The sequence below is a fragment of the Schistocerca nitens genome, chromosome 6 (genome assembly GCF_023898315.1).
Source record: "Schistocerca nitens isolate TAMUIC-IGC-003100 chromosome 6, iqSchNite1.1, whole genome shotgun sequence".
NCBI classification, from domain to species: domain Eukaryota; kingdom Metazoa; phylum Arthropoda; class Insecta; order Orthoptera; family Acrididae; genus Schistocerca; species Schistocerca nitens.
Window position 1 is genome coordinate 199,718,430 of NC_064619.1, and position 14,765 is coordinate 199,733,194.

Here is a 14,765-nt window from a genome sequence, read left to right on the forward strand (position 1 = left end):
ACTTTAAGACAATATTATAGAATGGGAAGACTAGGTAGATGAAGATGAGATTAGAGTTAAGGTACTGTGACAAGAATTTGATATAACACTGACAGAATTAAGTCAAAAGAAAGCCCCCTGGAGTAGACAACATTCCATTAGAACCACTGATAGTCTTGGGAGAGCCAGCCAAGACAAACCTATTCCATTTGGTGTGCAAGATGTATGAGGCATACAAAACACCCACAGACATCAAGAAGAATTTAATAATTGCAATTCCAAAGAGCTACGTGTTTAATAAGTCATGGTCACGAACAACATGAATTCTTCACAGAAGAAGGAAAAACCTGGTAGAAGCTGACCTCAGAGATCAGTTAGAATTCTAGAGAAACGTAGGAACACATGAAGTGACACTTAGCCTATGACTTACTATAAGTTAAGTAAGTAAGTTACTATAAGTTAAGGCAAAAGAAACTTATGACCATGGTATTTGTAGACGTAGCGACAGCTTTTGACAGTGTTGACTAGAACACTCTCTTTAAAATTCTACAGGTGGCAGGGGAAAATATAGGGAGCAAAAGGCTATTTACAATTTGTACAGAAACCAGACACCAGGTACAAGAGTCAAGAGACATGAAAGGGAAGTATTGACCGAGAAGGTAGTGATACAGGGTTTTAGCCTATCCCTGATGTTATTCAATCTGTACACTGGGCAAGCAGTGAAGGAAACCAAAAACAAATTTGGAGGAAGGAATGAAAGTTTTGGGAGAAGAAAAAAAAAACTCTGAGGTTTGCCAATGACATTGTAATACTGTCATAGACAGCAATGGACTTGGAAGAACAGTTAAATGGAATGGACATTTCCTTGAAAGGATGATATAAGATGAACACCAACAAAAGAAAAACAAAGTTAATGGAATGGAAGATTTGAAACACAATCTTCCCAAATCGCTATATAATGAGTGACAACTTTCCTTTTCATAATATTGTTACAGTCCAAAAGAAAAGTGATTTCAGAAAGGATGCAGGGGGGAAAAGGGGCAGGGTGGGGAATTTCCTTTCACATTTTTATTTGATTTTTCTTCCTTTCTTTTATAGCTTTCATTTCTTTCCTGTTTGTCACATATTTATTTCTTAACAATTTACAATTAAACTCACATCTTTCAAGCTCTTTTCCTTCAAGCTTAGCTTATACTTTTGTCTAACAAACAACTTCCAGCACATTATCAGGAATGTGTAGCAGTTTGAATCTAGGTGGTAAAATCAATATTACTATTTCCTATTCATTCACTGTACACTATATTTCTTCTTGAGTGACATTGTCTTCCTTTAGCATAAAACATATAACCTACATCTACAGCTACATCTACACTCTACAAACTCCTGTGAAGGTGCACATCATCAGAGGCATTTCCCATTGCACCAGTTATTAGAATTTTTTCCCGCTCCATTCACGCATGCAGTATGGAAAGAGCAACTGTCTGAATGACTCTGTGTGTGTGTGTGTGTGTGTGTGTGTGTGTGTGTGCAGTAATTAATCTAATCTTATCCTCATGGTCCCTATGTGAGTGATATGTACATTTTAGTATATTAATAGAGTCATCATTTAAAGCCGGTGCTTGAAACTTTGTTAGTAGGCTTGCTCACGATGGTTTACATCCATCTTCAAGAATCTGCCAGTTCAGTTTCTCCAGTATGTTTGTGACACTCTCCCATGGAACAAACATACATGTGACCATTCATACTACCCTTCTCCGTATACATTCAATATCCCCCGTTAGTTCTATTTGGTATGGGTCCCACAAACTTCAGCAATATTTCAGAATTGGTCACAAGAGTCATTTGTAAGCAATCACCTTTCCCAGCATTTCGCCAATAAACCAAAGTCTACCACCTGCCTTTACCCATGTTTGAGCCTGTGTGACCATTCCATTTCATATCCTTACAAAGCATTACACCCTGGTATTTGTACGAGGTAGCCAATTCCAATATTTACTCACTGTCTATGATTTACTGTGATGAAAGACTTTCAGAAAATTAAGAAGTTCAGGATTCAAATGTATTCTTAAATTTATCTATTAGTCCAGGACCATTTGGAACTTCTTTGGGTCATCGGTAAACAATCTTCTTCAGATACAAATATTATTAGTATTCATATCTGTCTCCCTCCTTGAGTATGCCATTGCATTATTAATAAGTAACATACCTTGTAACAGATGAGGAAGCAGCTGGGCTTCGACAACAGCACTACTGGGATAATCATTGCTTGCTGACACACTTGGAATGTAACAATGTGCTGCTTTAGTTGGTATAACTGCACCTAATGCACAAAGTGCCTCATTTTGAGCTCCTGTGTAACTCATATACCCACTGTCACCAACTCCACTTCCAGACTGTGATGTGACTGGGTCAATGGAGAAACTTTTCCGGCTGTTGTCAACAGCAGGCGAAGCTGGCGTTGAGCCTGAATCCAAACAAGAAAGAAATTGTTTTAGGATTCATTACAGATTACTACAGCAGATCTGTTACTTAAAGCTATCAAATTCCTTAAAAACACATCTGTTGTTAGTTTTACATGTTCTTATGAAATATCCATCAAGTTTTTCTTGAGATTAAGTGTTTAGAATTTAGGTTTGTATATAAACTTGCTATAGGAGTTTACATTAGGATACTATTATTTCAGAACTAGTGATGTACTTTTGTCAACTTTAACATAAAATTAAGGTTACACTGTAAAAAATACAAGTTCTAAAACAGTAAAGATTACTCCCACTATGCTCAGCAATTGTTCCTTTGCTTAAGTGGTGTTCCAAAGGGACTTCAATTCTTAAATAGTAATATTTACTTAACATCAGACAAACATACAAGAGAGAGATTATGGCATATGTAGAATTAGTAGTAGTTGCCGTAGTCTCAGTCATTGTCGTCATCATCATATTACTGAAACATGAAACTAGCTACCTGTTACTAACACCCAAAGGAGGAACAGATAGTGCTTAAAGGCATATGAACAGAAAAAAATAGTTATCAAATCTGTAGATGTCAGAATTTTGTACATCGATCCACTGCTGGGAGAAACAGTTACAAGAAAGAAGAACATACACATAGTTCAACTGAATGAAAGTGGCTAAGAACTCTGGACGAGAGCAGATGCAACATATCTGTACTTTTGATTTCTGTGTTTTTACACATGTAACATAAGTAGCTTGTTTTGTAAATGATATGGTTAACTGATTAGTGGAAGGGTGTTCAGTATGTTGCACAACTGCAACTAATTCCTTTGATATGGCTTCTTAGCTTAGTCAATAAAGGCCAAAAAAAGGGGCAAATAGGGGAAAAAATCCTGTAGTCACAAATTTTTTTGCAGGAGTGCAGGGGAGTGTCATGAACAACCTACTAAAAATCCCCACAAGTGACTTGTAGCATTGGGGGCACTTAAAGATCACTTTTTAGCTTTGTCTTGAATAACTCGAAAACCACAGCTTGTAGCGAAAATGTTTCCCAGCTCAAAATTAAACTACTTCAAATATCCTACAAAAAAGGTCCTAATCATTTTTTCTTTGGAACTAATAGTTTCTGTGTTGCAGGGGATGGAAGAAACACAACTTATTAAAAATAGTTTTTCAATGGTATAAAATTAATGTTTAATGTTAAATTAAGTTGTTTAAGACCAAATATTTAATGACTAATACCATATCTAAGTACAGTAGAGCCTATTGAGAGAGATTTTGTGACTGCTGCCAGTGGGAGGCAGTGGGGCTGGAGGGTAGAAGTGTGAGGCACAGTAAGTTGTTAGAAGGAGGGCACTTACTTCCCACATTTGTGAGTTTGAAAAATGAAGAAAATGGAAGTGAGTCCCCACTCTCTCTACATCACAAGAAACAACTGCACACTGTTTCACAATCATACTGATCCCTCTGAAGCATGCCTTATAAATCACTGGTGACGCAGTGCGCAGACACACCTGGAGAGTGTTTATTTTCCACAAAATGTGTTAACACTAAATGGAATACAGATATTAGTTACTAATAAAACTACACATTCAGACAGAATCTACTTCAATCTCCGCATACTGCCACGCACTGCTAGTAGGGAAATTAATTGTTAGTCATCCTGTATATCTGTTGGGGCTTTCTTCTGGGAGAGGTCAGTTCCCCCACCAGGAGAATTGCTTATCTCTTGAGTTTACACACAGAACAACTGACTATATACTCCCCTGGATTTCCTATCCAGTTCTATTATGTGAGCAAAGTAAGTTCACTGTGCTTATGTTTAAATAGTAGAGTGACTTTCAGTTTATTAAGTGAGCATTTATTTGTCATAATTAACCCTTGAGGGAGTATGAAGATTTTCATAACATGAGTGGGCGTATGGTGTACTTTATACACATGGAAAGAATAGCTGTCTTTATATTACTAAGGTAAACATGTATGAGCAAAATCACAGTTTAATCTTAGTTAAATTAAACAACAATAATCAGATCCTGCCAAACACTTATTCGATTATTAATTATCTTTTAGGCAACTGCCTCAGTAGGTGATGTGCTGCAAGCTAGGAATCTGGACCATTTTCTTGCATGGTTTGTAAATTTCTCACTCGGTTTGTTTATTTTATATTCTTCCTGCCCACTTGCATACATAACAACACAGCTCATCGCTATGTTAGCTGAAACAATACTGAAAGAATAAAAGTGGGATAATGAAGGAATAAAAGTGGGATAATGAAGGAATACAATGGTAGAGTAACAATGGAATGGTGCAAAATAATGTTATTTGTAGTTGGCACACTTTATAACTAGGTACGCCTGCTCAAGGATTAAGAGAGCTTTTATATAAAATATGTTCCTACAAACAAAGGCTGAGAAGTGTTTAATCTGTGTTAATTATGTTGTCAGTGACCTCTGCAATATTAATGAGGAATGAATAGGTGGACTGGTAAATGCCAGTTATTTGAGAAAAGATGGAAAAGCTAACAGTTCTAGGAACAAGAAACATGGTGGGCATCGTGTATCTTACAGAAAATAGTACAATAGAGTTAAGTCAATTAAAAAGTTTCTACGAGAGGTTGTTTCAGAGCAAAAGCTGACTGTCAAACGTTTGCCTTCAGTTGGAGTGGAATCTGATTTTAAAACTAGCTGTCTGTTTTGTGTGGAAGCTACTGCAGATGAAGATTTTGATAAAAATAAAAAAAAGACAGCAAAAAATTCACAGAGTCTGATCCTTCAGTTATGATCAGACAACTACAGTTTGTGTAGAGGAGAGAATAGATGAATGGGAGACACCATCCAAAGATGTATCTGCTCTGTTGGGGATCTACACGCTGTAGATGCAAGATAACATAAGAACTGCTATAAAAAGTTCTTTATAGGCTCCGCACCTAAATGTAGAAAAAGTGGTCACCCTGAAGATGAAGGAATTAATGCGTCAATGGATGAACCATTCAGTTACATTGAGGGGAATGATGACTGCCAGTTCACCTCAGACGAGTTGCTGAAGCAAGTTTCGAGAACATTACGTCATATAAAGACAGTCACGGACAGATTGAGAGAATAAGTGTGGGGACTACATTGTTTTCAGCACAGTCTGCAACAGAAAAACCATTGTGTGCTTTCATAGTTCAAGTGAATAAAATTTCAAATGATGCATGGTATTCTACGAAGTGCAAAGATGAACAAGCAGAAAGGGAAAGAACTGTAAAACCAGCTGCCACTGTAACTTTAGAAGATATGATAGTTATGTTTTTCCACCTTGTTCTGTAGTGGGGCTGAGGGAATGGTACCTCATACACACTGTGTCATCATGGACTGCATTTCAGTGAAGAAAAGGGCAAAACAGAAATTTGCAAGGAAGCTGACATCTGTATCACACACCCTCATTGATGCCACTCTCCCTCGGTTACTCATTACATGCTGTCGCTATGTTCATTGACAGGAAGGATGGACTGCTCTACCCAGGCATACTGAACATCTGTTTCCAATGTGTTCTGCTGGGGGGGGGGCAATGTGGATGCCGAAAAGTTGGCATTACACGTTCTATGGCTTGCGGCGTGTGGCATGGTATGTGTATGAGTGGGGCACCATTACTCAATCTGATCTGCAATATGACAATAGACAATTGTTTATTTCTTCCAGAGGAAAAATGAACAGGAAATTTTTTGTAGTAAGTTTCATGTAGTTTAATTTTGTACTGGACACATTTTCGACAGAAGCTATAGTTTTCGAGATATTCAAGAAAAACTTTAAAAAAAGACCTTTAAATGTCCTCCACTTCAACATGTAACACCCCACAGGTGGGGATTTTTAGTGTTGATGACACTCTCCCCTACCACTGTAAAAATTTTGTGACTAAATGAATTTTTTCCTCTGATTATCCTTTGCTGACTGAACTATCGTGTTCCTTATTGTATAAATTCAGTGTGTGTGTGTGTGGGGGGGGGGGGGGGGGTGCAACACTGCTCCAAGCAGTATTTGGGCCAATATCAATTTGAGTTTTTTGTAAGATGAACTATTATAGGTTTGATAGGGCATAAAGTGCTAGACCACAGATTATGTCCTATGATAAAGGAAATACATATCATAAAGCGAGTGGTGTTTTTTTGTATGCTATACATTACTAAGTTCTTACAGAATTGATAATTTAATATTTTCAATATTATTCTTAATGAGTACGTCCCTATGAAGTTCTGACTGCCACATAACTTTTGTTGTTTGTATTGACTTAAACAGCCAGTGTAAACTGTAATCCACAAATGCCAATGCCAGTATTCCAAGAAAGGAAATTTGACTAGTGGCTAGCAATATGATATTCATGTTGCTGTTGACAAATGGCCTCCATTTTAGAGACCTCTCAGCAGTGTATCATGTAATTTAAATATCCCTGAATAATTAGGACAGTTAAAATTTATAATGGATTATGCTGAAGGGCTTCAGTGCCTCTGAGGAATCAACTATGGCTGTCTATTTGATTAATAGTAGAGTTTCTGTAAACAAGCATTTAATGCCCTTGTTAAACTGTAAAAGATCTTTGTGGAAGACTTTGTTTAAAGACATTGTTTAGAATCTTTGACAATGCATTAGGATAATTTTATCAGCTTACTCAAAAGACAATACAGACTGGCTCATATATTACAGTATTGTAATTCTTGAGATGATGTAGTGTGTTCAACTTGCAAGTCAACAGAAAGTGACCTTTAGTCCAGTCAACAAAAGGAGTTCATGATGAACTGTGGTGTCAATAAATGTAACTTCAGAAAGATAAAGACAGTGTTTGTCAACACTGCAAATGTAGACTAGCCATTCTCTACTGTAGAATACTCTCTTCCTGCTTTAATGGAAAATATGAAAGTAAATGATGATGTTTTCTCTGATCGTCCAGAGAGCAAAGCAACACAGTTTGTAGCGGATGCACAAAAAGGTGGGGATTTTTCCTTCTTGCACTCTGATTACAGAATCACAAGTGAGAGCTCACATAAATTGTCCTCTCTTTGCACTGAAACAGCTAAATTTAGTATTCTTATAATGACCTCACGTGGCAAGGTGTTGATACAAAAGCTTTTATTATATCATTGCTGGTGTTAACATCCAACACCATCTAAGATTTCTCTTAGCAGGAAAATATTTTACAGTTTTTTTAAAGCGGAGGGGGAGGGGGGTGATTTGCATAGAAAGTAATTTGACCTACTTAGTACAAAAGATAATTTTATGGATTAAAAAGTAGGACACAATTCCTCTAAGTTATGAAAAGTGATTTCAAGCATCATACCTGTTTCAGCAAAAAATCAAAATATCACAGACACACCCCACCCACCCACAATGGTGACTGTCCTTTCTTAGGAGTCTGGTGCATTTAACTTCAATGAAACCACTATAAATGCATGTGCTTCCTCTGAATTACAAATTTAGTTTTCCCTGGGCAGGGCTGCTTATTAAATTTGCCTGAAGCTGTAAGACGACATTCATACACGACAGAATCAAGTCATATTTTTAATCAACTGACTCATTAATTTGCTTAACATTGCTTGGAATCATCATACCAGCTCTCATACTTTCTCAGGAGGTCTACGTGTGATGGTTTAGGTTAGCAAGGTTGAATAATATCTGGATCAGGCAATTTCATCAAAACGTTTTTAATTATTCATAACATCCTTATCAATTCTCTGTTAATAGGTCCATGGCCAATTATTGTGATGACTGATGTTTTCCAAGGTAATGCTTAAATATATTTGTTTTCTGCATTGTAGTATTCTTAGAACACCAATAAAATAATGAGCTATCTCTCTTAGTTTTGATTTGAGTGTTCAGTCATTGAATGACGAACTTAACAAGTGGTGGTAATGTAAAAAGTTTCTAATGGTGTTGAGCCACATGCAATACCTTTTAAAAGAGTAAACTGCCTTTTGACTGACAATTACAATATTTATCTTCTGAACTATCTAGATTTCAGCTTTTATGCCATTATAAAGTGCAGCAAATGGGTGAGCTATCTACACCTTCAGCTAGATATATACCTAACACTTGTAAAGTAAATCATCAAGACAAGAAGTAAAGGTTGCATTGCTTTCTATCAGACATACCCATTCCTAAAGCATGAGGTTAGGGGTTTTCAGAAGAGATTAAGCCACAGATCAACAGGAGTATGATCCTTCCTACAATGCTGTACAAATCAGATGTTTGATCAGTGTCACGAGATACACATGTAGGCAAACAGCAATCACAGCAGAGCATAATTCTCTCAACCATAGTTGATGCTGATCGGTATGCATTTTAGAGACCTCCTAGGAGAACTATCTATATATACCTACACTAAAAAGGAGTCAGAAAAATCTCTATGAGAAGCCTTCTACTTAGACTCACCAACTCATTCATCAGGTACACAACACCTGTACACTACAGGTAAGAGATCCAACTCGACACTCACCAGCCAATTTAGATTATAATAGTTTACAGATGATAGTTATACATACACACAAACATTTAGATCTGTAAAAAAACACAATTTTCATTATCATCAAAATCAAGCTAGAACTCTGACAGGCGAAGCCCTGTGGTGCTTGTATGGAATAATGTAAGACATTCAGATGCTTCTCCAACAGAATAGTCAGCATCTGCTGTAGGGTTCTGCAATGTGTACAGATTACTGATGTGGTTCATACTATATCACCACAAACAGCTGTTGGTTAAAATTTTCAGTAATCAGCAGAAATTTTATTTCCACCCAGTTTTATCTGGGCCATGCAAAATGCTTGCTATCTTTATTGCATCAAAATTTTCAAAGGCTACAGATATAAAATTAATGAACTACTTATCTGCATTGATGAATTAGAGTCATCAAACCCATTTGACAATCTGCCACTCTGAACACCATGTGACCACTGATACAGATCTGTTAAGTGTCACAGGATTTCGAGTAGCATCTCACTTTTATACAGCAGGAATAGAGAAAGAAGGATTCGCCACATTAATCAGGGACTGTCAAAAATTCAAAAGCATAAACATTCATAAATGTCACCTACAGCAAGTAAGAAACCATGTACGACAGAAATAGAATTTCGTAATAAATGCTTCATAACAATAAGTGTATCACTGCACCTGCAGGTATTTTTAATCTGTTCATAAATCACCTCCAAGCTCTATTGTCCTATTTAACAGCAAAAAAGTAACGGAATAATAGCTGGAGTTTTCATGTAGATTTCCTAAAAAAACTCTTCCAGTAAGAATTGACTATAGTCAATAACACTACAATTCAACTTCATTCCCAGTAATTTCTTTCCTTCTCATCCTGTCCAGGAAGCCTCCCCTGACATAGGATTCTGGACAACTTTTCCATAACTTTCCATTTAAGGGACCTGTGGACAATGCAGTGGCTCTTTAACAAAAAGTTATCAGCAATAGAACCCCACAGTTATCCTTACCTTCTACTACATTAAATGAGATTGAAAGAATAACCGAATCATTAAAGAAATCCATTATTGGGGGCAATGTTTCTAGTAAAATATTGAAATATTGTTGTATACTTAGAAGTCCAGTCTTATGCAAGATATTCAATACGCCTCTCCAAGAAGGAACTGTCACTGATAAAAACTGGCTGCAGCTCTCTTTAAGAAAGGTGATACAAATAGTCACAAACTAGCACCCAATCTCCTTTTTAACTATCTTTTCAAAAATTCTTGAAAAACTCATGCACAGACTGATTGTAGATCATCTCAACTGCAGCAATATCCTCAACAATAGTCAATTTGGGTTTTGTGCTGGTTTTTTATACTGAAGAAGCAATACTCTCTTTTAACAATCAAGGTTTGAAAGCCATTAGCAAAACATGTCTCCAGTAGGTATTTTTTGTGATATCTTGAAAGATTTTGATTGCGTAAACCATCAAGTTCTTTTGAAAATGGCAGAATATTATGGACTAGGTTGTACTGTTGGTTCATGGCTTCAGTCATACCTAGAGGATTGAAAGCAGACCATAATGCTGAATAGCTTATCCGGAGAACCTGCCTCATCTTATTGGGGGACCTTAAGTTGCAGTGTGCCACAAACCTCTGCTTTAAATCCACTGTTACTTCCTATTTTAATTAACAACCTGAGTCTTTCTTCCCATACAAAGTGTAAATTTACCCTTTTTGCAGATGATAATACGTTTCTCACTGATCAGTTGTCAGGCAACAATCTTGAAAACAAAGTTTTCCCTCAAATTTGAAATTGATTTTCTTCAAATGGTTACTCACTCAATTCACATGGTGTTCAAACCTACCGGTAACAAATCTAACAGCCCACCTCTGAATTGCTTTGATGTCTTCCTACAATCTGACCAGGTATGAATCCCAAACACTCAAGCAGTACTCAAGAAGAGGTTGCACCAGTGTCCTATATGTGGTCTCCTTTACAGGTAAACCACTCTTTCCTAAAATTCTCCCAATAAACCAAAGTCGACCATTCACCTTCCCTACCACAGTTCTCACATGCTTCTTCCATCTCATACTGGTTTGCAATGTTATGCCCAGATATTTAAAGACTTGACTATGTCAAGCAGGACACTATTAATGCTGTACCTGAACATTACGGGTTTGCTTTTGCTAAGCATCTGCATTAACTTACATTTTTCTACATTCAGGACTAGCTGCCATTCATCACACCAACTGGAAATTTTTTTCTACGTCATCTTGTATCTTCCTACTGTCACTCAACTTTGACACCTTAACGCCTTACTGTACACCACAGCATCATTAGCAAACAACCGCAGATTGCTGTCCACCTCATCTGCCAAATCATTTATGTACATAGAGACTAACAGTGGTCCTATCACGCTTCCCTGGGGCACTCCTTACTATTCCCTTGTCTCCAGTTAGCACTCAGAGTTGAGAACAACATACTGGATTCTATTACGTAAGAAGTCTTCGAGCCACTCACATATCTGTGGACTTATTCTATATGCTCATACCTTCATTAACAGTTTGCAATGGGGCACCACATCTTTCCAGAAATCTAGAAATATGGAATCTGTCTCTTGCTCTTCATCCATAGTTCACAGTATATCACGTGAGAAAAGGGCAACTGAATTTCACATGAGTAACGCCTTCTAAAGCTATGCTGATTCATGGACAAAGGCTTCTCAGTCTGAAAAAAGTCTATTAAGTTTGAACTGAGTACACATTCAAGGATTCTGCAACAAACAGAAGTTATGGGTATTGATCAGTAATTTTGCTTGTCTATTCTTTTCACCAGACTGTTCAACAAGGGAGTGAATGGAAACCTTAGACCCACTTAGCTATTTTACATAACATAAGAATATCCTCCAGTTCTCTGCCAGATCTTTTGCTAAGGTGTGACGGTGGTCGGCATTGCATGCTTCGTGCTTGCATCTTTTCACAGACGCAGTAATCTCTACTAACCTTCACTTGTTGTCATTTGTGCATTCCCTTGTGAACTGAGAGTGCAATAGCCTCTGCTTCCTCGGCATCTTCCGAATTTCATTATTAAACCAGGGTGGGTCCTTTTGATACTTTATCCACTTACTAGGCACATAACTCTCCAGACCACGATTTACAATCTGCTTAAACTTTGCCCATAATTCCTCTATTGTCTAAGTGAGACGCTGCTAACTGCTTATCTGCTCTATCTTGTAGAAAAATTTTCCTAGCCTTCTTGACTGATTTATTAACTTTTGTAGTCATAGTTGCTATAAAGACATTATGACTGCTAATCCCCATTTCTATACTGACATTATCGATAAGGTTCAACCTATTTGTAGCTACAAGGTCAAAGATATTTCCAATGCTCGTGGGCTGTCGAGCTAGCTGCACAAGACAGTTTTCAGAAAACATATTCAAAGGTATTTCGCATGACTATCTGTCTGTATCCCCTGCAATGAATCCATAGACAGCCCAGTCTATACTCGGTAGGCTGAAGTCACCTCCAATTAGCATAGCATTATCTGTGTATTTACGCACTATTGGGCATAGACTTTCTTTTAATGACTCTAGAACTGTCAGAGCATTATTGGGTGGCCGGTAAAAACACAATTAACTTGGTTTCACCTACACCTATTATATGTGACCAGATAACTTCACTGGCACATTCAACTTCGACATCACTAGAGACAATATTCCTGTCAACTGCAATGAGCACTCCCCCTCCTATGGCCTCCAATCCGTCTTTCCGATATACGTTCCACAACTTGCAAAATATCTCGGAGGTTTCCACTTTGTGTTTCAGCCAGCTCTCACCCCCAAGAATAATTTGGGTGTGAGAACTTTCAGTAAATCCAGGGACTTTATTACAAATACTTTGACAGTTTACTGATAAAATTACGTCAGTCAAGGAGTCTTTATTCAGAATGTCATTTGATTTCCCTTCCTACATATTGACTGGTGAGTGTTCATCAGAGCACCTCAAGCTACTGCCTAACCTATAAAACCCTCATGTGCACTCCATAAGTACTCTGCTACTCGAGTAGCTGTTTCCTTTGTGTAGTGCACCCCTGACCTATCAAGGGGAGTCCTATAAATCCCCACACAATAACGCAGGTCTAGAAATCTCCAGCCAAGACCACCACAGTGTTGAGAAAACCTTCGCTTGAGACCTTGCACTAGACTCCAAACCAAAGGACCCCTATCAACTCTGGGAACAATGCTTCAAATTGTGAGCTGCACTTGCACCCATGCGAGGCTAGCAGTCTTCGCCACCTCTGCCAGCTGCCTGTACAAACTCAGGATTGCCTCAAAATCCATATAACAGATGTCGACATAAGCCACAACTTGCAGATAATTGCACCCTGCACACTTGATAACTGCAGGCATGGCTGCCTCCACATCTTGTCTCGGATGAGCCCTCTGAGCAGACATACCGAGTGCACATTGGCTTTCTTTGCAGTCCTGAATGCAATCTGCCTAACACAACTAACTTTGGAGCTTCCTATAACTAGTGAATCCCTCCCCCCCATGTGTCTACTCAGACCCTGTTGAAGGAGCAGCCACCTGCCCACCCACAGGATGAATGGGCAAGGCCAGGCAGCCAGTCTCCACATTGGCCCTCTGTCTCTAGCGACGCAAATGCAATACCAGCAGCCACTCATCCTGATGTGAGGGCAGACCACCACTCGGGTGCACTAGTAGTTGCCTTCGAAGCAGAGGCCGTGGGTAAAAAATCGACACCTAAGGTGTACCACGTGACACACCAGATTCTCCACCACTGCTACACCCCAAGGCAGTGGCCTGAAGGTGATTGACCACAGCCAAAAGGGCATTCAGCTGTTGGTGGACTGTGGCCAGCCTTTCCTGCATTGGCACACATAATAGCAAGACTAACTGAAGAAGTAAACTATAAAAGCAGACAGACAGTAAATAAATATGGTTTCCCAGGAGGTTCTATCTTTGGGCTCATCCTTTTTCTTGTGTATATAAATGAACTTTCACCTGTAACATTACCGGATGCCAAGTTTGTTTTATTTGCAGAGGACACATATATATACATACATACATAAATCATTGTTCCATACATCGTGAATATGACATTTCGTAATGATGTGGACAGTATCACTTTAACAGAAGTTTTCTTTATATGAAATAATTAATTAATTAACTTTTTACAGTTATTACTTTATATCTAAAAATTCATCTATTTAGTAGGAGTTGTCATTCAGAAATTCTTTTAATTTGCTTTCAAATGTTGGTTGCCTATCTGTCAAGACACTTAATGTTATTGGGCAAATGACCATAGATTGTTGTGGCAACATAATTCACTTCTTTATGTGCCAAAGTGAGATTTAATCCAGAATAGCGAAGATCATCCTTTCTTCTAGTGTTGTAGATATGCACTTTGCTGTTATTTTTGAATTGGGATGGGTTATTGATGGCAAATTTCATAAGTGAATATATGTATTGCGAAGCTACTGTGAATATCCTGAGTTCCTTAAATAAATGTCTGCAAAGTGATATTGGGTGGGCTCCAGCTACTATTCTGATTACACGCTTTTGTGCAATGAATACATTGCCCCAAAATAGGATACCATATGAAAGCAATAAATGAAAATAGGCTTCGTAGGCTAATTTATTGATATGTTCATCAATAACCCTAATATCATAAGTAGCTGAACCTAACCATTTCAGCAGATCATTGTGTTTCTTAAAGTTAAATTTCTCATCAATGCACACACCCAAAAATTTTGAATATTCTGCCTTAGCAACAGACTTCAGTTCATAGTCTATATTTATCAATGGTGTTATGCCATTTATTGTACAGAATTGTATAAACTGTGTTTTCTCAAAATTTAGTGAGAGTCCATTTGCAGAGA

At 37.8% G+C, this 14,765-nt stretch overlaps 1 protein-coding gene across 1 annotated transcript in view; it reads right to left on the bottom strand.

Moving 5' to 3' along the window:
• The window catches only part of LOC126263131 (guanine nucleotide exchange factor subunit Rich), a 321,707-nt gene that overhangs the window by 56,002 nt on the left and 250,940 nt on the right, over nucleotides 1-14,765 (bottom strand). The window contains exon 20 of the mRNA XM_049960154.1: nucleotides 2,186-2,443. Within this exon, the coding sequence (XP_049816111.1) occupies nucleotides 2,186-2,443 (258 nt within the window). The remainder of the gene's footprint in view (nucleotides 1-2,185; nucleotides 2,444-14,765) is intronic.